Raw genomic sequence first — 24,537 nt, 5'->3', positions numbered from 1 at the left:
GAAAAGAAAGTAATCCGCAAAAACCTAGCACCTTTTTGTACACCTCTAATTGCACTGGGATTCAAACTGGGGTTACCAGCGTGCAAAGCTTGAGCAATGTGGTAATACTGTAAATACAAATTTCAGTAATCGTTTGAGATAATAAAATATGAATTAACATGCTGATTCTCCCTGCTTGTGTAAAGCTTTCGTTGTGAAGGCCTTCAGTCATATTCATTCATTAATGTTAAGGTATACATTTATAAGATAACTGCACTTGATTGTTACTGAAATGTTTACATAAAAATGATACCAACCATTACCATCACCACTACCAAGACTACTACTACTACTACTACTACTACTACTACTACTACTACTACTTATTTAATGACACTTTCAATTACAAACGTCATTCAGCATTCAAATTCAATGTGGACGAGAAATGGACGTCAGATTTTGCCTGTATGCAGCAAGTTATTGCATTATTAATACTTCATAATAATCATATGAAAATGTTACAGTACCATAATTTTGAAACATTGTGTATAATTTTATATTACTTTTTACTTTTTCCACATCTCTTAAGCTACAGTGCTGATGTAATATCTATAGATACACTAAATGAAACTAAAATGAAATGAAAGTACCTTAGATGCAGAAATATTCAATGTTTGGAGCTACATGTCAGCTACATCATTAGAGAAAGCAAGAAAGAGGAATTATTTACAGTATTGGCACAGTCTAGTATATACAATCGCGAAGCTCAATAGTAGTAAATATGCAAACATTAGGTAGTTGCTCACCACTAGGATCGCTAATATCGCCTCATTACAGGCAATGCAAAATAGTACCGTCACAGTCTATTGTTTCTAGCACCCTCAAAACTCAAGCTTCGTGACTGTATATAGTAGACTGTGGTATTGGGTCCATTATCAACACCCCTACTTCAAAACCCAATGAAAAGCTTCTTTTTTTTCCATTCCTTGACGAATGGCCTGACATGTAGAGCAGAAACATTGGATATTTATACATCTACGAAATAAAAGAAGAACTAACAAATTTCACACTGTGTTGAATCCTGTAAAAGACTTAAATCATATTATGTTTTCATTTACAGCAAGTTTAGCTGAACTAGACTTTGGATTGTTAATAGAAGCTACTGTAACCTCCACTGAAGAATTTTTGGAGTGAATTACACATTCAGTTACCACATTTCATCGTTTATTCTTCATTTACAAGTATACAGAAATGTTAATATTTGTCTTTCTTTTAATTGAAGTTATGTACAGTACAAACAAACACGTTGTATTGAGTTTTTCAAGTTTTATTGAAATTTACAGTATTAATGTTGAGTATTGTTTTAGAGACTTTTTTTTTTAACATTTATATGTTATGAAGTTTATTGTTGCATAAAGTAAGATATGAAAGAAGATACGACTGTATGAAATGAGATGTGACGCAGTTTGTATTCCATTTCATTGTGTAACATAAATGAGAGATTTGCACAAAACATTATCACGTGCCATGAAACTTAACACCAACTTTTCAGATGATAATGAAAGAAATGTTAATAGTTTTATTTCAAATATAGAATAGGTATTGTCATGTTATTGAATAACATGTTCGAAATAGGTATGAAGTTTCTGAAAAGTGTAAACTAAGCCCTATATTATGAAAAATATGTAAGAAATAAATTTTAATTCTGTTTATCATACAATTTGCGTGAGGCAGTGGTCTCTCTGGAGTTCATAAAATATTATCTATATGTTCCCAGGCTAGAATAATCTTTCCAATTACTTATATTAAGGAACATAATAGAATCAATAAAGGAATAAGTTGTTGAAAAGACCTTATCAAAAAGGTTTCGTGCAATACTATATTCATTCGTGTACAGAAGTATAAATTGTATATTTACCTGTACCAGAACTGATAAACGAACTGTTTGAATTCTGATATTAAGAGTGACTAGCAACTAACTGGAAGACTGTGTACTTAACTCTTACTCTACCTTACTGTACTTAGTATAAGTTACTGCCTTGTCTGTCTTTGTTTTATTTCTGGATGGATATTAAGTCACCTTTTGAATATGTGGATCATAATACTTGTGTGGATTAAAACAGTTATTTACTACTGTTAATTTGACTATTACTGCCTTAGTAAAAAACAAATAAATTAACATTATCACAGTTACTGAATTTTATTTTATGACTATCTCGTATTACGAATATCAAATGCAACTTTTTTCATGAACAATGTAAAGACTGCTATTTCCCATTATACCGGATCTTTACGAAAAGAGGAATAAATAAAGCTCTCCACAGATGTGCATTTCTGCTGCATGTTCTTGGTCTCACGTCAGAACTAACCATATATAATGACAATCTAATGGAATGAATATTTTAAAATCTTTGTATAATGTAGGTATCTTCATCTTATGTGAAATATATCAAAAGAAACATAAGTTAAGGTCATTTTTCTGTCAAGTTTAAAGTAAATATTACTTTTGCTTGGGACTAAAAGTTGGTTCTTCGAATTTTGAGAAGTTAAATCAAATTACATTACACGATTCAACTGAAAACTCGTGAATTTCTGCAATGACTTTCAAAGTTATTAAATATTCTTTAAGGGGGAACATTAGTCAGTTTTGTAACTTTTCCAATTTTCAATTGATCTGAATGATGTTTATACAGCATGTGTACGACTAGTAAATAAAGTGCTGTGCCAAATTTGAAGTAATTTGGTGGTTCGGTGCCACTAAAATTACAAAATGTTACTCTGGTTATTCAAACTTTTTTTAGTAGATCATGAAATCTTAATTTTAATTTCTGTGTGCAGATTTTCAATTCTTGAATGTAGCAGTGAATTTAACAATTTTTTAATTCACCATATATTTTTTTTATTTTTCTTATATTTGATAGCATATTAATGGCCTTTAACAAGGCTATAATTTATTTATCACAAGATAGCAACTACCCCTTGTTAACCATCTTATTAGCTATATTCATGCAAAATTTGAGACCAATCAGATAAAAAAATGTTTATTGTATAGCAGTTGGAAGATGCAAAGATGTCATTCTGAGAAAATTGTAATTTTCTATTGTCGAGAGGATTTGAAAAGGGTTCATGCACGGTAATTTTAAAATTGTGGTTCATAAAATGTACTTTAAGAAATATTTTAATGCAAAAAATAAAATTTCGACATTTTTTCATGTTTGGTCAAAACCTCGCTAGAGTTCCTCCTTAACACATTGGAGTTTAATTATAGATTTTAATATGCATAGACCTCCACCAATAGGGAACAGGCAGGCAAACGCACATATTACATTATGTATCCATTGTTGGTTCAGTGGTGTATCCAGTTATCATCCTATCCTATCTTTCTTCACTAAGGCAGATTCAGGAACACTTACAAACACATAAATTATGTTTGCTTGTTTTTTATTTTAATATTTGGAAGCATATGAATAATAAATACGCATTAGTCATAAAAATGACAATAATAATAATAATAATAATAATAATAATAATAATAATAATAATAATAATAATAATAATACTTTGCAGTACAACACACGGAGCAAGCAGAGTTAAATATGTAACAAAATTATAAAAGAAGACAATACTACACATATGTGTATGCACTAAAATGTTTACATAATTACAAAGTATAAACAAAAAATATTATTACGCTCAAAGTAAACAAAATTATGAAATACTGGTAGGTAATAAGCAAAAGAATGGATATCGGATAATAAAAGTTCATGTACACATTTAAAAGGAAATTGGAACATCTACAACGAAAAGAATACAATTACAAAACATTATTTACCAAAAATATAGGAAAGAAATAACTATAGTACCGTACATGTCCTGCGTTCTTCTTGGTAAAATGGAAGTATATAACTGCTCTGCCCCCTATTATGAAATACACTCCTGTGCTTGTTGATGGAGATCATTTTAAATTTGTTACTTTGTCGTTATAGAAAGATCATGGCTGTGAAAGGCATTGCATCTTTGCACAATTTCTTGATGAAATGTGTTAACAAACAGAAGTGAGATTCTACTTACGTCTTCTAAGATCTCATCACAGATTGTAAACTGAATTTGTTGCTTGTTTACAATATTCATTTCAATTGTTAAAGAACGAAACAATATTTTGTTCATTTCTACTTAAGAGTTTGTAATGAGCAAAGTTGTGATGCATCTTATAATTTGATGTTCAATATTATTAATTAATAATATGACGCCATACATATTGTGGTCAGTTTTTTTCTATTCTGGTATTTGTGACGTTTCTTGTTAATTCTGTAATATATCAGTGTAACTTAATAGTTATTTGTCAAAAATAAACAAATTTAGTACAGTTGCAACACATTTCCACGTGATAGTATGTAGTAATGTTTGTCTTGTGGCATCCAAAATGTATGAAAGAAAAAATCAGATATAAATATAAGAAAGTTCCCTTGTACAGGTAACTTATTATGCATGTGAAATATTTATGTTTAATGCGATACAGTATTGCATTTTCTTAAAGTGAAATCGTGGATTTATGTCATTATATTGAATTATAATATTTGAATTAATTCCTGCAAATATAAAAAAATTTGCATGGCCTTAGAACTTGTACAGTTTACACCTAATATTACTTCCACTTCGCACTCCCAGTAAAATAGCTGTTGTAACTGGAAAATTGTGATTTGTAAAAAATATGCTATTTCCTTGTAAAATACGGCTGTAAAATATTTTAATAAATAGGTACCAAAACCTTTGATAATTTAGTATTTTATTATTAGAATAATATACTTCCAACCAGTAAAACAGCGTTGGAAATAATTTATGAAAGTAGTACGGTATATGATTTTTTTACATACGACAGTATTTTACTCGGTGTGCGACTTGACAAATAATGATGTCATGATCATGATTAAACATTTTTCTATCATTATTTGTATCAATGCGAGTCATAACTATTACTCGACCGAGGCCAATGAAGTCCTGCAGCCCGGAGCCGTGGTGCTACTACTTTTATGTTTATAATACCACATAGCGATAGTTCACATTACGCCCGCGACTCCACTCACCTTGGTCGATTAATAATTAAAAACCTAAGTATTTATGTGTTCTTTAAAATGAAAATCTACAGTTGTTGGCCAGTCATTTCAAAATTTTATCGAGTCATCTTTAGTTGAATATGTTTTGTGAAAAAAAAAAAAAAAAAAAAAAAAAAAATCAGAGCAAAATGATTGAAGGGAGCATAAAATGAATTAATAAAAGAAATCCTCAATATCTTAAAAAATCGTAGCTGTTAAGTAAATTATTATGTTATTATTGTTGCTAAAAATGTGAGAGCAAGTTTATAATCTCAAAAAATTTGTGTAAGACATTTTGTAATTTGACAAGAAAATCACGCTCTTTTATTGCTGCCGAATATTAATCAAGTTGCCCTTCACTCCAGTATCAGTAGTTTATGTTTTGAAAATTAATAAACGCACAAAAAGCAAAGATCATGAAGAGACTGAATTAATTTTTGTAGTATATAGTATAAAGAAGAGTACATGTACCTATGCTTATGATTTACAAAGAAATGCAAATTATATGCTCCTTACATAGGATAGCGTTTATAAACTTCATACTTTTGAAAACTAAACTGGAAAGAACAAGGAATCATAAAAAATATAACTTAAAACGTGCACATTTAACCGAAATTGCCATCTCAAGAATGTAAGAATTGTTTAACAGAGTTATTTCTTAGTGCAAGCATTCTTTCCTTCTTCAGTAGAATAACTGCAATCAGATTTTTTCCCACATGCAGTCTAAAGCAATTTAAACTTCAAGTTCTTACTGTCCTTGAGAAATTTCATCTGCTGCTACTACTATATAATATTCATTTTCGTAGTAGAGGATTTACTCTCCTCAGTTGTTGGTTCTAATTAGCAAAGACTTGGCACACTCAGCGTCAATTTTAAATTGGCGTATTTAGTATTAATAAAGTATTCAATTGTATTATAATTGTTGAAAATGTAGATATTATATAATAGTTTTTGCAGCTCACTGTAGCTTAAATACGTTCATTTAATGTTTGCGTTTTATTGTTTTCTAACTTAGTTCCTGTCAACAGTATTGTTATAAATTATTAAAGGAAATGTCAAACTATCTCTTTTTTTTTTTTTTTTTTTTTTTCATTAAGCAAAGAAAATTAATATAACAGTATATCAAGATACCCTATGTAAAAAGACTGTTAATTATAATGATGGGATCGCAGGTGGTCTCTGATTTCCCAGTACCTCTCCCAAGATGTTTTCTCGGTTAGAGCAGTATAGCATAATAGATCATGCAAACATCTCAGACTTTTGAAGGCCTTAGATTACTTTCTACGGAGTTAATTGCTAGCATGTTATTTCAGTATTTTTTCCTAAAAGATGGTTATTTCAACTAACTAAAAATAATTGTATTACAGTTTTTGGAATGGAGGGAATTTTAATTTATGACAACTTTTAAAACTTGAAACTTTAAAAATGTTTAAAAATAAAGGCAGTAATATATCTTGAGTTGCCATACAATACATATGGTATAACAATTTGAAAACTTTTAAAGTTTCGAGTTTTTAAACTAAAAGGGCTGTATGACCACAGATGATGATGATGATATATATTACTGGTCAGATATGTATACAATGGAGAGGGAAAGGAAATAGCCATCCTACCCCATTATGTCCTAGTTTAATTACCGGTACTTCATGAGTGAGTGATCCTTTATTAGTATCACTTTTGAGATCCAAACCAGTCTTCGAAAAGTTGACTAAACAATACAATTTCAATGGTAACTTTTTACTGCTTTTGAGTTCAAGCTTAAATGTTACTTTACTGTGTATGGTACATTATCTCAATAATTATACTGAAGATGAACTTTTTCATAATATCTATGAAAATAGATAGATTGTACCGATCAAAATACCCCTCACTTCTCATGAAAAACAAGAACTGAAGAGACTACAATGGACTATAGTGGACCTTATGTTGTCAGCAAACAGCTGGATACATGGTAAACATATATTCTCAGTGTATAGAAGATATTGTTTGGGCAAGAGGACTGCAAACGTCTCATTCCTTCACTGAGAATCAAATGGATATAAAACATAACATATAATTGAACTATAATATAAGTTCATATTTTCTTCTCATCTCAAATGTTGGTTATATGATATAGGTAGTTCCTTTGAATATGTATTAAGTTTCATTAAATTGCAATGTGTTAAGTTACTCTTGGGATTTTTGTGACTTCTTTAGAATGTTCACAGCAAGAAACATTAAAACTTGTTATAAAGTACGAATACCTACTTATTTTGTTATATTAATGAAAATGATTGTGTTGCAATAGAATTAAGAAACAAGAATCTTAAAAGTTAGGTGTTTTTTAGATACATATGAAACTGTCAATTTTATGTATTAAGTAAAAATGTATGATATTTTAAAAATATGTACTAGATTGCTATGAACTAATTCAGATGACCACCTATTATGGTACATTTCATTGAAAATTTGTTTTTATCATGGCATAATTTTGGAAATTTCTTAAATTTGAAAAGAACATATATAATTTGCCCCAACTATAAATCCTTTTTTACTAGATTAGATCCAGCTTTATGGCACTCAGATTAACTCTCGGCAAGCTGGGCGGGGTCTATTTTTCTTTGGATCTTGAAAACGAGTGAAGAAATATGGCTGGTTCCTTTTACAGCTGAATATTTAGATTTTCTTTAAATATATACATATATATGTCCTGCGCCGTGGCGTCGTGGTCTAAGGCATCCTGCCTAGGACTAGCATTACGGAATGCACGCTGGTTTGAGTCCTCATCGGGGAAGAAATTTTCTCATGAAATTTCGGCCAGTGTATGGGACCAGTGCCCACCCAACATCATGATGCACTTGGGGAGCTACGATAGGTAGCGAAATCCGGTTGCAAATGCGAGCTATAACGGCTGGGGGGATCATTGTGCTAACCACACGATACCTCCATTCTGGTTGGATGATCGTCCACTTCTGCTTCGGCATGTGGGCGTGAGGCCAGCAGCCGGCTGGTCGGTCTAGGCCCTTCACGGGCTGTAGCGCCACGGATTATTATTATTATTATTATTATTATTATTATTATTATTATTATTATTATTATTATTATTATTTATACATATATATTCAAAAATATATCTCCAACTTTGTCTAAAGGGGCTGTTAGATTTGTGCGATTTTTAAAAAATCAAAATGGTTTAACAGAATTTAGTTAAAAAGTAAAATATAAAATTTTGTACAAAGCCGTTCCACAGATGGCAAGTTATATTTATGTGGACAGACAGACACACAGACATGTGCTGTCATTAGTAGGTAGTTTTATGTAGTTTATTATTGCACACGCGCCTAAAATGAAATTAAAACAAAATTCAAAGAAAATAACGTGGGATATAACTTGTACCCCGTTGTACCCCACTTAGCTTACAGCATGTGAATTTAGGCCAGCTTGCGGAGGGTTAACACAAAAATTATTATGTAAGAGACGCAGCATACCACATACCGAAATTCAAAATGTGATATTATTATAGCTCAGGGGCTAATTTAGCAAGACAAGCAATAACTTACACGTTTTAGGATCTCAGAAATGTGTAACAGGTGGTCAGTCAACATCACTTCAAATGCAAGTAAACAACAGTTGATATAATCTGGTTATGCCTCTTTATTGAGAGTTACAATATTTCTCACACACGTGGGAAATGAGGTGAATGCAGAGGACTATCTACGTTGTTTGCATTTAGTTATGTGTTACTGAGCTTTAGTAGTGGATTTTTTAAATCGCTAGTCAATAAATAAATGTGTCTCATTTTTAACATCCATTGGTTATTCTATCAATACCAGTTTTATAGTGTAAACCTTCATAAACAACTGTAAAATGTTGTTAATGTCCGTCTTTTTTTAAGCTAATTTCGGTGCAGCATATTTTATGTATGAAGTGAATATAGTAGTACCATCACCTTAGTTCACATTTCTGCTCCTTTCATATTTCCAAAATACTACAGTATATAAGCTGCAGTAAATATTACACAAAAAATAAAGAACATAATTACACTGAATGAAACATTCTTCTTCGCCCATGACCTAGCAGTTTGCCTCTCCGCCTGGGTTGAATCTCTTCTGAGTCATCAAGGAATTTGTGGTGGATAAGCAAGCGCAAAGGGTTTTTCTCTGAATTCTCTCATTTCCCCTCACCATTATCATCACTTCATCAATACTTCAACAATCACCCTCACTCTACGAGGTCCTGAGTCAGGGCCCCAGAAAAAATAAAAATAGGCTGGAAGTTGTTGTAGGTAGATATTTGTGTTTAATAAAGACTATTATTAATGGAATATTTTTTATTAACGCGTTAGTTTAAATTGTTTATTCCCAAAATGAAAATTGTCAAATTGTCAGTTATAAGTGGCATAGGGCGGATTCATCAACATTAACAGTCGATAAATTATGCATAAATTTATATAAGTAGGCCTACTTAATGTAATAAAATTTACACAAATAATACTTAGTATAGTTTTTTTGTCTATCTTTATTTATAGTGAATTCAGGTAAATGCTACAATTTTGATTAATCTTGTTTAAACCGAAGCATGTACCAGTACACTACAAAATGTGATCCACAAACATGAAATTTATTGTTGTCCACAGTTAAAAGACATCTGCAAATCCACAGCTGCAAATGAAACATGACACCACTTTATAATTAATTTAAGAAATGAACACTTATTTTTATTGTTATTTGAACTTTTAATTCATATTCAGATCTTGATAATAAACCACGTTTCATTAATTTATTTATGGTACTTAATATCATTCGTCGATAACCAGTGGCGGCTCGTGATAATTTTTGTTGGTCGGGCCAGATATTTCACTAATTTTGCGGTATACGCTAAATAATGCATCAAGATTTTTTATTTCATTTTAGTTAATTGTTTCTGCTTAAAAATTAGTTCAGCACAATACAACTAAAACTACCACCCATTATTGCAGCACCATCATATGCTTGAGCTATAAGTTTATTTTCTAAATTGAAAGATTGTAGACTTTGTTTTAGAACTTCGCTCAGACTGTTAGCTGTGCAGTTAGTTGTTTACCTCTTTGAAAGAAAGAAACCTTTCCACAGGTTTACAACCTTTTATGTATCTCAGAATAATAACAAATTGGCTATTGCAGATTATGTCTGTTGTTTCGTCAGCCTGCACAACAACAAAATCTGTAGAATTAATGTTCTGTTTCAGATCTTTGATGTATACATCATACATACTGTCTAATAATTCATTTTGTATAATGTATAAAGTATATTTAAAAACAGAAGTACTGTTTAAGTGTTCATCCAATACATTATCAAGACTGGCAAGTAAAGATAACAAGTCTAACAAATTTCCCCGATTTGCAGATCCCTGATTTTCGTTCTGAACCCTCAGTTATAATTCGTGAGTTCCGCAAAATACTAAAGAATCAGTTACTCTTGCTAGTAGCCTATATGTCTGTTTTTGTAACCTGTTCGTTGTGTTTCTGGATTGAAAATTTGACCGCAGAATCAATTTGTACTGCGATATATACTGTCTCAAATAGTTTAAACTTACATTTTCTAAATGTATTGCATTTTCTTCTTGTTTTTTTATGCGTTCCCTTAAATGTTTTAAATCTTTGCAACCTGTCGACGTCCACAGTCCCTCGCCACCAAACAATGCAGTAACAGACAATAGAAACAAAATAAACTTTGTTTTTTGTCACTTACAGTTAGCCAGGATTTCTTTGTAAACCACGAGTTGCAAAAAGTTAGGTATAGGTTACATACCATCCACCTATGTAAAACTGAAATCATTAGGTTGATATGTGCCTAGTCGTTTAACTTCAAGTTTATCTTCTAATTTTAACGGAAAAAACGATGTTTTAATAGGTAATCCACTTTATTCATGTTTTCACACTTCCCTTGCATGCACTATTCAAAGTTCGCACGGACAATTCTATAATTAACCCACTGTTCAGTGGCACTGCGACTCACAGTGCAACCACAGTCTAATACTATTAACTATTATATACAATCACGAAAGATGAGTTGTTGAGGATACTAGGAACAATAGACTGTGCCGGTACTATTTCGCATTGTCTGTGATGAGGCGATAGTAGCGATCCTAGTGGTTAGCAACTATCTATGGATGCATATTCCCTCGTATTGAGCTTCGTGACTGTATATATAAACTGTGGTACATCCACAGTACAACAAATAACTGTGACTGTCGCTTCCATCCGGTAGGCAGGCCAGGCTCGTCGGACCCCAACGAGAAGCATTATACTCGTGACGGTAACTTGGTAACACTTCGTGAATCTCCGTCGATAGCAAACATTGCATACTTTGCACCATGGCAGTTGAGTGCTAAAGTGATTCAAGTTGTGGGGCTCTTTGACGCGGGCCCAAGCTCACAATATTTAGTGTCATACAATCTGTGACGTTTTACTGACACACGTTGCGTCATGTTATGAAATTTACTGAAACAATTATGAATCCAGTACACTGTCCTGAACAAAATTTACGCATTTTAAATGCGAAAAGAAAATTGCTGAGGAACAAAATATTGGTGGGGCACGGTCCGGATGGCCCCTAAAGACTGGCCGCCTCTGTCGATAATAATGAAGACGAGGGTGCAATATATTTATACTAGTAGCTCTCTTTTTTTCTTTTTCATGTCGTATAGAAATTGACTGCATGATTATTTTCTATCAAGATTTAAAAGTGGTGAAATATAACAAAAAAATTTACCTAACTTACTACTACAGTAAGGTATATGTATTACCGATACTGAAATATGCATTTAAACGAGCTATAATCTCCCGCCCCTTCTTTTTTGGCCCAAATAATCTGAAATTTGTATATTCTGTGATGATACCGGTATATGATTTAATCACAAGTAACAAAGTAGACAAATATGCAAAAATTCGCGATGTATAGGATATAAATATTAGTGCATGAGAGTAATAGATTGTGCTTAAAAATGAGACACATTTAACTTATGAATGAGACTGATTGAAACGTATAAAATATATGTGATGTTAAATTTGCTGCTCAAATTTCTTAAGAAAAGCAATCTATGTTCTATTTATAAGTGATTCTGTAGTAATATGAGCTATGGGATGCATAGGAAGACTTTTGGATATGAAAATAAATATTTTCTCTTAATATCAGAATGGAAATTATTGAATAATAAAATGGTGGTAGAAGAAATAGGAAGACATGTTTTTTATGTCAAGGAGAAAATAGTGTCCGAAACAATTATATTAATTAAAATATGATACATTTCAATTGAAACCTTTTCGGTTATGTTAGGTCTCAAATACTGAGCCATCTACAATAGGTGGCTCTGCTAAAATACCTACTCTACAGTCAGGACCATCTACATAGAAAAATCAACAGTAATCATAACCATTGTTTTGATTCTGGGGTGTCTTCCTATGTATCCATGTTGTAGGCAGTTCTGTGAAAACAGAACTCTTAAATAGTAAGTGCATTAATCCTCGTCAGTGTGTTTCCAGATACCTATGTACAAGTACAAAATAAGTGCAAGTAATTAATTGGCTTAAAGTAAATTGACGTTTCACTGTGAAGGGAGTGGAATAGGAAATAAATGAGTCAAGTCTTGGAATATTGTTCACAACAGCATCCTGGAATTTGATTTACCTTTCCTTATTCCGCAAAATGTTATACCTTTAAATATGAATAAAAAGCAATCTCATGTAATACTGGTACTAGCACTCAGGTCTTACTTGGACTCATACTGCTATTTCTTTAATTGTTTTACTGTCTGACAACTAGATGAAACTAGGATCAAACCCGTGCAGAAGTAAATACCCGAAATATAACCTCTAGATGTGGTCAGGTAAGACCTTCCTGAACTCTGCGGGTCTGGCAGGATGAAGAATTCCATTTATGTTACGAGACAACTATAAAACAAAATTCATTACTTTCAATGCTATAGATAATTGATTAGAGGTAATTAGTTTAATTTTGACCTGGAAGAGAAATGGTCCGTAAATTTTGCTTGTGGTCTTCTGATGTACAGATAGAGCTCTCCTATAAGTCCTAAATCTATTATACCAGTAGGGTTACCACCTTTCAAGGAATGTTGGATTGGACCAGTGGCGGCTTCTCAAGGGGGTTGCAGGTTTGTACACCCCCCAGTAATGTTCCTAATCTCTCGGCTTTGTTACTATTAAAAATATAATTTTATTTTACAATTTTCATTCATGACTATCTGCAGCTGGCGTCTTGTTTTGTACGTCTGCAGGAGCCTCCGAGCCTCTTGGTTTGCAAAGATGTTGAAAACCTAGGGAAGGTAGTTTATAGAGATGTTCGACTAATGTGGGGACAGGGGGTTAGAGGCGTGGTCTACTGCTTTCCTCATTGAGAACGGTTTGTCGCACTCCCTGGCGTGGACACCAACTTCAGTGCAGAAGAAACTAAATTCACTGGGAAAGTATCTGTTTCAACTAGACATTTGTCCGAAGTAATAAGCATGAAAAATGTATTCATTCAGCTTGTGCAACGAACAGTCGCATATTTCGCATATTACTTTCTCAACCTACATGCACACAAACGGCACAATACATAAAGGAGCTTGTATTTTATTTTAAAGAACTTGGTAGCATTCTGATGATGTTTCTGTGCTCAAATGTTTTTCATGAAGGTAAATCGCAATAAAGAGAGCTCCGCCCACGACCCCTTCCACTTTTGGACTTCCATATAAATAGGTGTGCTTGTATTTAGTCATTTTACTTATTAATTGCATATAAATTAGCTTTATATGTATATGCCCTCAGGTATACACAGTTTTAAACTTTAAAGTAAAGTATGTTTAATTCCTCTTCGATATCCATTGTGCACCACCATATTTTCAAACCACCAAGCCACTGGATTGGACAATATCCTCATCCGCAAGGACCTAGGTACAAACCGATTTTCGTTAATTAAGTCTACTTTATATTATCTCACAAGTGGAAAAAGTCAATATAAAATTTAATATTTCCAATCTAAACACGAAAGTAATTTAAAAATAAAGTGTTAATATTAATAATTTAAGTCTAAAGAATGTCCTTTATCACCTATCCTGTTGAACACCTACTTGGAGGATTTAGTGAAAGTATGGACATCTGGAACTGCTATGAACGAGTGTTAAGGACAATTACCCAGGACCACAAACTCAGTTGAAGGGCAACACTATAGATTGAATCTTCTAATGGGGAAGTCACACTCTTCCTTTTATGAATTTCTGGGAGAAACTGCAGAGTGAGGATTCCGAGAGTTCCCATCAGATTGTTCGATTTAAAAGTGGTGCTTCTACAACAAAGAAAATACACAGAAGTAGACTGCCGGACTGATCATGTTGTCTGTTGATAAGATGAGTGTAAGAACACTGGAGAAATTTTGCTTTATCTCAGATCATCGGTTGATAATTTTCCTGCTTTTGTGTAATATTATACAATTATACAAATAAAGAAAGTGCTCACGTTACTTTCTCCTATAGCTTTTTGTATTTTGTAGCTCTAATACTTGTACTTCATAATAAGGGAACTCAGGACAAACATGTATGAACAAATTCTTCCTCAGGACAAATCACGGGTGCTCGTGTAAAGGGGGTTAAGTATGATTTCGCTAAACTGGGATAAGTTCAGATTTCAACTCTCCGCAATTACTTTCTTCTTGTGTTAAAGGGGTTAAATCATTCTTCCATCCATGATGCAGTTACAGTACTCCGTATTTTGTGACAAAGGGGTTTTGTTCAGTACCAAAGAAGAGAAGTTTAGATACCTTACAATTTGACTTAACCCCCTTTACACGAGCACCCGCGAAATATTGTTACAGTATAAAATTCTCCTTGGGACAAATTAATAGTCTGGGATCGATTAGTTCGGTATAATTTTTTGGGACGAATTTTCGTAGCTTCGTGGCTGGTAATAAAATATTTCACAGTTTAAATAGTGCAAAGAAAATTATACATTGGCATACTAATTAGGTACCTAATAGTGGTAACGTAATGATTTTAAATTCCCAATACAAAATGCATTCATTTTATGTACTGGTAAATATTTAATGAGAGACATTAAGCAAAATTACAATACAATATGTGACTAAGTAACTTACACATCGTGATTTAAGTACAATTTACTTAGAGACCTCATACTTTCAAGACACTGTTCAGTTTCAGTGCACTGAATCTGATTATAAACCTCTACCATTTAATTTGAAACAATAGGCCTATATTTGTTCCTTTATGACATTTCACCTTTTATCTGTCATTAATTTTTTCAGTTTATATCAATAAAAGATATTTAGGGCCTATGCAAATTAATAATCTAACCTAATAATAATGACAGCGGTGCTTTAAGTTTTATACCGGTATCTAATTTTACTTTTGTTAGTAGCAAGCTCTGTATTGAAGATGGGTGTCCGCAGGAATTGGACATTGGTTTCCTTCTTGTAGTAAAGGACCTGGCTTCATTTTCATTCGATAACAAGCAGTAACATCAGGCTTCTTATACCGCAAGTAATAGTTCATGAAGTGGAAGTTCCTAAGATAGAAATACCAGTAATACTTTTTGACATTTTCGTGTTTATGATTTGGTAGCCTATATAATTGGCAATTGCATGAGTATGTGTGTATAAATGTATGTCTATACATAAGCAAATTAAATACAAACATGCATTAGTGCTTCTTACACTATCTGAGTCATTATGAGTAGGTGAAGTAGTGAATTAACCTTAAAGATGGAATGTTTATTAGTCTCTTCTCTGAAACTGGAAGACCTCTCTTAAACTCCTCCCATTTGCATGCCAGATGTGGATTCTGAAGAAATGAAAGGTTCTTTATCTGCAGTTCTTCTCTCCATTCTCGATGACATAATGGTAAAATATCAAATCCATGCAAATATTTATGTGGTGGGTAGTATTGGTAAAACAGATCCTCCGAGAACGTATCTGAACATACCAAAATAAATACTGTTACTACCGAAATTGGTATAAAATGTTAACTCATGAAAGAGGAGATGAAACCTACAATTTATTTTTTAATTAAACACAAAAAAGAAAATTTAATCAGAAATACTTTCAAGCCTCAATTAACTCCTAACAGGAAAACTCTTGAGACTGATCATAGGTTGCTAAGAAGAAGTGAAAAAATATACAATAATCTCTGTCATTTCCTTTTGTGGTTCGTTTTATAAAGAATAATTGTAGTACACAATGTGATTACCAGTACCAATATCAGATATAATGTATATACCTAAAATCCTTTCATCGTATCAGATATCTTTATGGGCCAACATCTCAACTCCGACTGCAGAGTTCTTTTACAGATGACAGAGACAAAAAAGTGAAACAGGGACCAAAAGGAGGCCACCATTATAAATCATTTAGAACACAATGCCAAAGTTTTCTAAAACTGTGGCACATAGGACGCGAAACAGGGATCTATGTAGTTGGGGTAGGATCATAGTTTGACAATAAGAATTAAATTTATTCTGATTCTGCCTATTACTGCCAAAGAATTGGTATTGGGCATGGTTAATCATATTTTTTCTGAAGTAAAAAAAAAAACAAATATATTTTTCAATCGGAAATAACAGTGTCTTTGAATTGTTTTTCCATAGACTAGCCAGTGAAGTAATACCAATATCTTCTCATCTGCATATCATTATCATCTGTTTACTCAAATGCACTAGACAGTCAAATATTTTACGTCTGTATCTGTGCCATATAAGTAATATACTCCTCAGACCAATGCTGTATTTACACAATTCTTTCCTGTATTTTAAGGAGCGCAATTTTCAACGTTTTCACAGATATAAAAGTTCTCTATACAGTGTCTTTCAAAAGTGAAGTTTGAAAAATTGAAGGATGAAAATTACACACTAATATAACCAGGAAAGTCTCAGTCTACTTGGGTCTACAAATGAGTCGTTTGCAAGACAGCACAAGTATTCTGTTAAAATCTGCTTCGTTTTCTATGCGAGAGGCTCCCATATTCCTTGAGACGATGTATCCTTTGAATATGCGTCTGTAGGGCTAGCGTCTGTGGCAGAAAAACTTCTTGGTATAAGTGTGCAGCCTCGAGTACATTGTCATTGGATTTTCCATACATGAAGTGCATGTCCGCATACTCTTCATTGCTGCATTATATTTCCATTTTTTGACATTCTTTACAGGCACTGTACCTAATACTCATTCGATCTTAGACCATTGTGAGAGGGGAAAAGAAAGAAATGATTATGTGTATAAACAAAAAAGTCAATGGCTTTGCATTGTCTCGCAAGAAGGTCATTTGCGGACCCAAGTCTTTTCTGCTTAGCCTACACTAGTCTGTAATTTTCGACCTTAATTTTTTACCATCACCTTTGAAACACTCTGTAGGCTACATACTGTATGAAGGACCTTAGAGAAAAGGGACATTGTCCTATATTTTCATAAACACTTCGTACTGGTACATTATATTATTTCTTTGAATTAAGGAAAAAATATTGCATGCTGTGGGCAAATATTTAATGAAACATTGAAACAGTACAGTAGAGCACTCAGGAATATAGTCTGGGAGGCTATTTACAATGTGTCATAGATCAACATTAAAGCTGTATCCTTATGTGAAGCATGGATGGTTTGAGAAATACCGATTGCATCACGGTGTGAATGGCTGGTTGAAATGATTGAAGCTACCAAATACGCTCCAAATAAAAGTTACATAACTTCGAACATATCGAAAATTCGAGCTTTTTAAAATAAAATTATATTGTAGAGTCTATTTACATACATGTCTGTTTAAAAATAAATGTTTCTAAGATCACATACTTTCCACAATAATAGATACAGACATGTCAAGGCATTAAAAATTTTCTTTCTCTCTTCCTTTTCCCGCTTTTTTTATTATTTGGGGTGATACTTGAGTCGCCTTACTCCCCTCCCACCACCCACCCATGGGTGCGCCACTGAAAAAGTGTACAGTGATCATTTCGAAGAAAAGACCTTTTTGACACAATCATGAACATACCCCACCACAATAGGAAACCAGAAGATAGTGCAAGATCTCCACTAGGCTTTGGACAATGAACCAAAGACTTCGAAACTAGTCAAGCAAGATAAATCCTAAATATTAACACAGTAAAGAAGTTGGAAATTTAATCAGAGACTTTTTAAATCCATTTTGCTTCTAATAAAAAAGATTATTTTTTACTTAAAAGAAAAGTGACTATACAAATAAAGACTTCTTTAAATTTTCAGTGATCATTTTGAATTAACTGTGTTCAAATACTGGGAAACTTGTGAATTTTCCAAGGGAGAGAAGGAGCTCTGTCAGATGGTTGTACACAATTGTTTGTGCATAAATGTACAACAATTTTGTTAACTACTACTGTCCGACCAAGTGGTTATGACACAGAGTCATCGACATAAAATTCTAATTCCGTACAGCAAATATTTTCAGGAAAAAGTCTAATAGCTCAGTCACTAGCCTTTACAGAGGGGCCAGCAGAAACAGGTGGGGGGAAACCGAGATGCGACATAACCACTCGGTTGGACAGTGGTGGGCACTAGAGGGACCATAACAAAGCAATTCGTCTCATTCTGTCATAAATTTTGAGTCCCAACAACAACAATTAAGGAAATTTCTATGATAGCTTTGAAGGGTTCTCTGCAGATTTTATGGCCACACTTGCACTTCAATTCAAATTACAGTTGAATTTTCTCATTCTATTTTTTTATGTTTTTTTATTTTACTGCAAATTTTAATTATCGTAAAACATTACCTACTGTAAATTTCATTTTATTGTAAACAAACTTCTTGTAAGACATTTTTAATATCACATCTTAAATGTTACTGTTTAACATTCTTTGTCTTTGGCAACTTCACCAAGTTGAGGAAGATTAAAAATTATTATTACGGTATATAAATGTATAATGAAAAAGTAGGCCTATTCATATGTGTCATTTATATGCCAGTTTGGATTAGTAGGGATAGATTTAATGCAATTATATATATCCAAATAGCAGGATTGTATGCATACACGTACCTACATTGAGAGTTTATGACAGAACAGACTTCTTCTTACCTACTCCTGGTGGTAGTGTTGTTCTTACATGTTCATCAGACAAACGACCTAAATAGTTATCCATTTCTATCCTCCTGAGAGTAGGAAGATACGGATTATAGATTCCTCTTTTTACACCTGTTAATTTTATTCGATTATGCTTACTTCCAGATGCAATATTCATAACAAAAGATGCAATCTCTTAAATTACGTTAATTAATATCGTAATAATAAGCTGATTTCCTATAATTTGACAAATGTCGTAATCAATCAACGTTGCCAGGCAACCATAAACAAATGAATACTAAATTATGTAACACACTGATTTTCCGAACATAGAAGATAAATATTTTTAATTTGTCCATTTGCAATTATACCAAGTTTAGCGAGAAATAGTTGATATATTATAATACCAACAATATCGTCAAACCTGTATAACCTAGATTAATATTGGGGGAGAGAAGATAAAGGTACAATCTGTATTCATTTGCAGTTAACAGTTCACATACTTAGAGTTTGAAAATTTGCGAAATTATGTTTCAACCACTTGTTTCTGAACTCTAATTTATTATTATTATTATTATTATTATTATTATTACTATTAGTCAATGACATAACTCAGTTGGCTAAGATGCTTGCCTGCCTATCCGGAGTTGCGTTCAGGTGTAGGTTCAATCCCTGCTTGGGTTTTTTCTGAGAATGGCATATCACAAATAGGAGATTACTTGTATTATAGGGAAGGAAATAATAATCACAAATTAGGAACAGGATTCTTTGTTCATAAAAGAATAAAATCAGCAGTAAAAAAGGTCGAATTTATCAGTGACAGGTTATTGTATTAGTACTTAATGGTAGATGTTGCAATATCGTAGTTATAAATGCTCACACCCCTACAGAAAGATGACCATATAAAGGATAGCTTCTATGAGGAATTGGAACACACTTTTGATCAGTTATCTAAATAGCACATGAAAATTTTACTGGGGGATTTCAACACAAGAACGAGAGGATATTTTTAAACCAATTATTGGAAAAGAGAGCCTACACATAACTAGTAATGACAATGGAGTTAGGTTAATCAACTTTACCACATCAAAAAATTTAATTGTCAAAAGTACAATATTCCCTACATTCCCCATAAGAATATACATAAATATACTTGGACTTCTCCACATGGATTGACAAACAACCAAATAGATCACATCTTGATAGATAAACGAAGACATACTGTAGTATAGCAAACATTCGAAACTTTGGGAGAGGGTGGGGGCAGACTAATTCTGACCATTATTTGATAATTGGAGAATTAACAGAAAGTCTATCAGTAGCCAAGCAAGTAGAGTAACAAGTTAATATTAATAGATTCAATATTCTGAAATTGGAAGACGAGGAAACTAAGCAACATTATCAGGTCGAAATTTCAAATAGGTTTGCTGCTTTAGCAACTTCCGACAAAGTTAAGGAAGAGTTAGATGTTAATAGCATGTGAGAAAATACCCGATATAATATCAAAATTGCAGCTGCAGGTTATTAAACTAAAAAAAAAAAGAAACCGTAGTTTGATGAAAATTGTTCCATGGTAGTAGAAAGAAGGAAACAAGCAAAATTGAAATTCTTACAGTATCCAGTTGAAGTTAATAAATATAATTATTTCAATGAAAGAGGGGAAGCAAGTCATACACTTAGGAATAAAACGAGAGATTACATGAAGGAAAAGCTGAAAGAAGTGGAAACAAATAGTAAGAATAAAAACATTAGAGATTTATATAAGGGCATAAAGGAATTTAAGAACGGATATCAGACAAAGGTAAACATGATCAAGGATGAGAATGGTGACTTGCTTGCAGACTCTCATTCAATCCTGAACATATGGAAAAACTATTTTGGGCAACTACTAAATATACATAGGCCAAATAGAAATGATCGGCACGAAATTGAAATACAAACTGCTGAGCCATTTATACCCGAACCCACACTTTCTGAAGTCGAAATTGCGATAGAAAATCTGAAAAATTATAAGTCTCCAGGTATCGATCAAATTCCAGCAGAATTAATACAAGAGGGTGGAAGCGCATTATCTAACGAAATTTATAAGCTTGTACTTGCTATTTGGGAAAAGGAAATTTTACCAGAGCAATGGAAGGAGTCCATAATCGTACCTGTCTTTAAGAAGGGGGACAAGACTAACTGTAACTTTCGAGGAATATCACTTTTGTTGACGTCGTACAAAATTTTGTCCAATATCCTTTTGAGAAGATTAACTCCATGTGTAGATGAAATTATTGGGGATCATCAGTGTGGTTTTAGGCATAATAGATCAACTACTGATGAGATATTTTGTATTCGACAGATATTGGAGAAAAATGGGAGTATAAGGGTACAATACATCAGTTATTCATAGATTTCAAAAAGGCATATGACTCGGTTAAGAGAGAAGTGTTATATAATATTCTTATTGAATTTGGTATTCCCAAGAAACTAGTTCGATTAATTAAAGTGTGTCTCAGTGAAACGTACAGCAGAGTCTGTATAGGCCAATTTCTATCTGATGCTTTTCCAATTCACTGCGAGCTAAAGCAAGTAGATGCACTATCACCTTTAATTTTAAACTTTGCTCTAGAATATGCCATTAGGAACGTTCAGGATATCAGAGAGGGTTTAGAATTGAATGAGTTGCATTAGTTTCTTGTCTATGCGGATGACGTGAATATGTTATAAGAAAATCCACAAACGATTAGGAAAAACACGGAAATTTTACTTGAAGCAAGTAAAGCGATAGGTTTGGAAGTAAATCTCTAAAAGACAAAGTATATGATTATATCTCATGATCAGAATATCGTACAAAATGGAAATATAAAAATTGGAGATTTATCCTTCGAAGAGGTAGAAAAATTCAAATACCTTTGAGCAACAGTAACAAATATAAATGACACTCGAGAGGAAATTAAACACAGAATAAATATGGGAAATACCTGTTATTATTCAGTTGAGAAGCTTTTGTCATCTAGTCTGCTGTCAAAAAATCTGAAAGTTAGAATTGATAAAACAGTTGTATTATCGGTTGTTCTGTATGGTTGTGAAACTTGGACTCTCACTTTAAGAGAGGAACAGAGATTAAGGGTGTTTGAGAATAAGGTTCTTAGGAAAATATTTGGGGCTGAGAGGGATTAAGTTACAGGAGAATGGAGAAAGTTACACAATGCAGAACTGCACATATTGTTTTCTTCACCTGACATAATTAGGAACATTAAATCCAGATGTTTGAGATGGGCAGGGTATGTAGCATGTATGGGCGAATCCAGAAATGCATATAGTGTGTTAGTTGGGAGGCCGAGACGTAGATGGGAGGATATTATTAAAATGGGAGGTTGGATATGATGATAGAGACTGGATTAAATTTGCACAGGATAGGGACCGATGGCGAGTGTATATCAGGGCGGCATTGAACCTGCAGGTACCTTAAAAGCGATGAGTAAGTAAGTAAGTATATATAAATAAGGGAAAGTCAAAAGGTTTAAATACAAATGTACCAAGTATTTCCACAAAAAAACTAGGTATCACTTGCTGTTAAAATAGGGAAGAAAAAAAAAAAAAACAACATTTTTCGTGTTTATTGTGTAATTAATACTTTCGCAAGAAAATTATTATTATAGATGAACTATGTTTAACACTAAACTTACACATATCTCTAACCATAACTAAATATCTTTTTTCGCATTTTTTGCTAATACCAAAAAAAAAAAAAAAAAAAAAAAACAGTTCTGCTTACACAGCTAATTTTACATGAATATGTTCTCAGTAAACTATAGTGATGAGCTCTGAAACTTTTGTCTGACAACCTTTTCTTGAGACCAAATTTTGCATAGAATATGTTTTGCAATCAGGAATTTGAGAATATGCCATCTATACTACATTACAAGCAAAATAAGAGATTGCAGTATTTAGAGCTCATTTCTGTCCTTTCTATATGGAGCACTAATAATGCAAAAGTAGAAAACACGAATTCTATTCTGCAAAAGATATTAAATTCACAAGACATTCAACGAAGAGGAATGTTCAATTCTCAATTCAGTATCTTTCCTTAGGACAATTGCATAAGTAGTAATCGAAAAATTATTATGTAAGGGAATATAAATCATTTATAACGGTGACTTTTTTTTTTTAAATAATTTTAATATTGTAGGGGCCATTTCATACCATTTTCCTATATTATCAAAGACCTCTATAGTGTACTCTACAAACACAATTCAGATAGTGGCATATAAAGACCTGTCTGTAAAGTGGGTAACGAACTAGCCAGTAATTTTGTGTGAATCAAGATTGTTTTATGTGCCATATGATTGAATGCAAACATTTAAACCACTAAACAAGGTCAACTAAACTTTTAAGTAGAAGAGACTTGTACAATATTAGTAATCAAAATGTAAATTACTATTTTCCTTCTGCACATCCTGCCACACATTTAAAGGGAATATGATGGGCACTTTACCATTCAGTCTGATTTAGAAATAGTGAAGACTTTTCTTCTTTCTTTCCTCTTCATGCCTTTTTTGAAAGATCACTCACCTATGCAAAGAACATGTGATACGCTAAACATAGAAAATTGTATGTAAACAAACAGAATTAAAGTTTAAAACCAAAGACTTCAAGAAAAATTCATGATGAAAATTCACTTAGAAAAATAGTTGTTTAAGTCAACTGTCCGAAGACAGGTCTGGACGCCACAAATAACACCAACAAGACATTACTCATGAGGCAACTAGGCCAGGAAATTATGGAGTAGAGTGGCCAGTTCCTTTTCTCCTCAGCCACTTATCACAGCGAGAAAAATAGTGGTATAATAAAATTCTTTTCCTCACAAGTTTTTCTGCAAATACTTTATGGTTAACATTTCGTAAAATAAAGTTTCACATGACTAGAACACCCAGTAAGTAATCTGAGTTTACCACGACAATAAAGAATAACAAAACTCCATTATCATAGGTTTCCATTCACAATAAATTCAAAATGCAAATACATCGTGTGTCATAACAACTTCATAATGGTTCAAATGGTAAACAATAAAAATGAACATACATTACTTATACAGTTTCAAGAAGAAACACAGCTTTCAAGAATTCCTCTTCAATAGTTGTTCATTTTGATGGAATCACTATGCCATGCTGAACTACCATATGCAAGGGAGAAGATCATAGGTCGTCCATTGTAGAGATGAAATGAAAATTCTTCATTGAGATCGTTGTAAACTTCTAGTGCCTAATACTTGCAAGGAAAGAGACTATGTTCATTCTGGCTAGGAAGAGACATATATTTTACACATACAGTATGTATCTCAAATGAATAAATATAACAGTGTTCACTCAAATTATTGTAATATTCCTTCTCTCCATTTTAAGAGGCTAAAGATCATGCTTCTGTATCATATCA

The 24,537-nt window shown here is 32.7% G+C and overlaps 1 protein-coding gene and 1 long non-coding RNA gene across 3 annotated transcripts in view; one reads left to right on the top strand and one right to left on the bottom strand.

Annotated features, from left to right (window-relative positions):
* The window catches only part of pigeon (protein), a 46,011-nt gene extending 33,311 nt beyond the window's left edge, over window positions 1-12,700 (top strand). For both annotated transcript variants that reach the window (XM_069825783.1, XM_069825784.1), the window contains one exon: window positions 1,100-12,700. In XM_069825783.1, coding sequence (XP_069681884.1) covers window positions 1,100-1,173 — 74 coding nt within the window. In that variant the 3' untranslated portion in view covers window positions 1,174-12,700. The remainder of the gene's footprint in view (window positions 1-1,099) is intronic.
* Window positions 12,701-14,742: 2,042 nt separating this feature from the next.
* On the bottom strand, window positions 14,743-19,370 carry LOC138699701 (uncharacterized). The gene is made up of 3 exons (XR_011332060.1): window positions 19,132-19,370; window positions 15,796-16,012; window positions 14,743-15,606 (listed from the first exon to the last, which is right to left on the bottom strand). It is a non-coding gene; the product is annotated as an uncharacterized lncRNA (long non-coding RNA).
* Window positions 19,371-24,537: the final 5,167 nt, after the last annotated feature.

The sequence above is a fragment of the Periplaneta americana genome, chromosome 5, assembly GCF_040183065.1.
Source record: "Periplaneta americana isolate PAMFEO1 chromosome 5, P.americana_PAMFEO1_priV1, whole genome shotgun sequence".
NCBI lineage: Eukaryota > Metazoa > Arthropoda > Insecta > Blattodea > Blattidae > Periplaneta > Periplaneta americana.
This window is presented reverse-complemented; position numbering and strand designations above follow the sequence as displayed.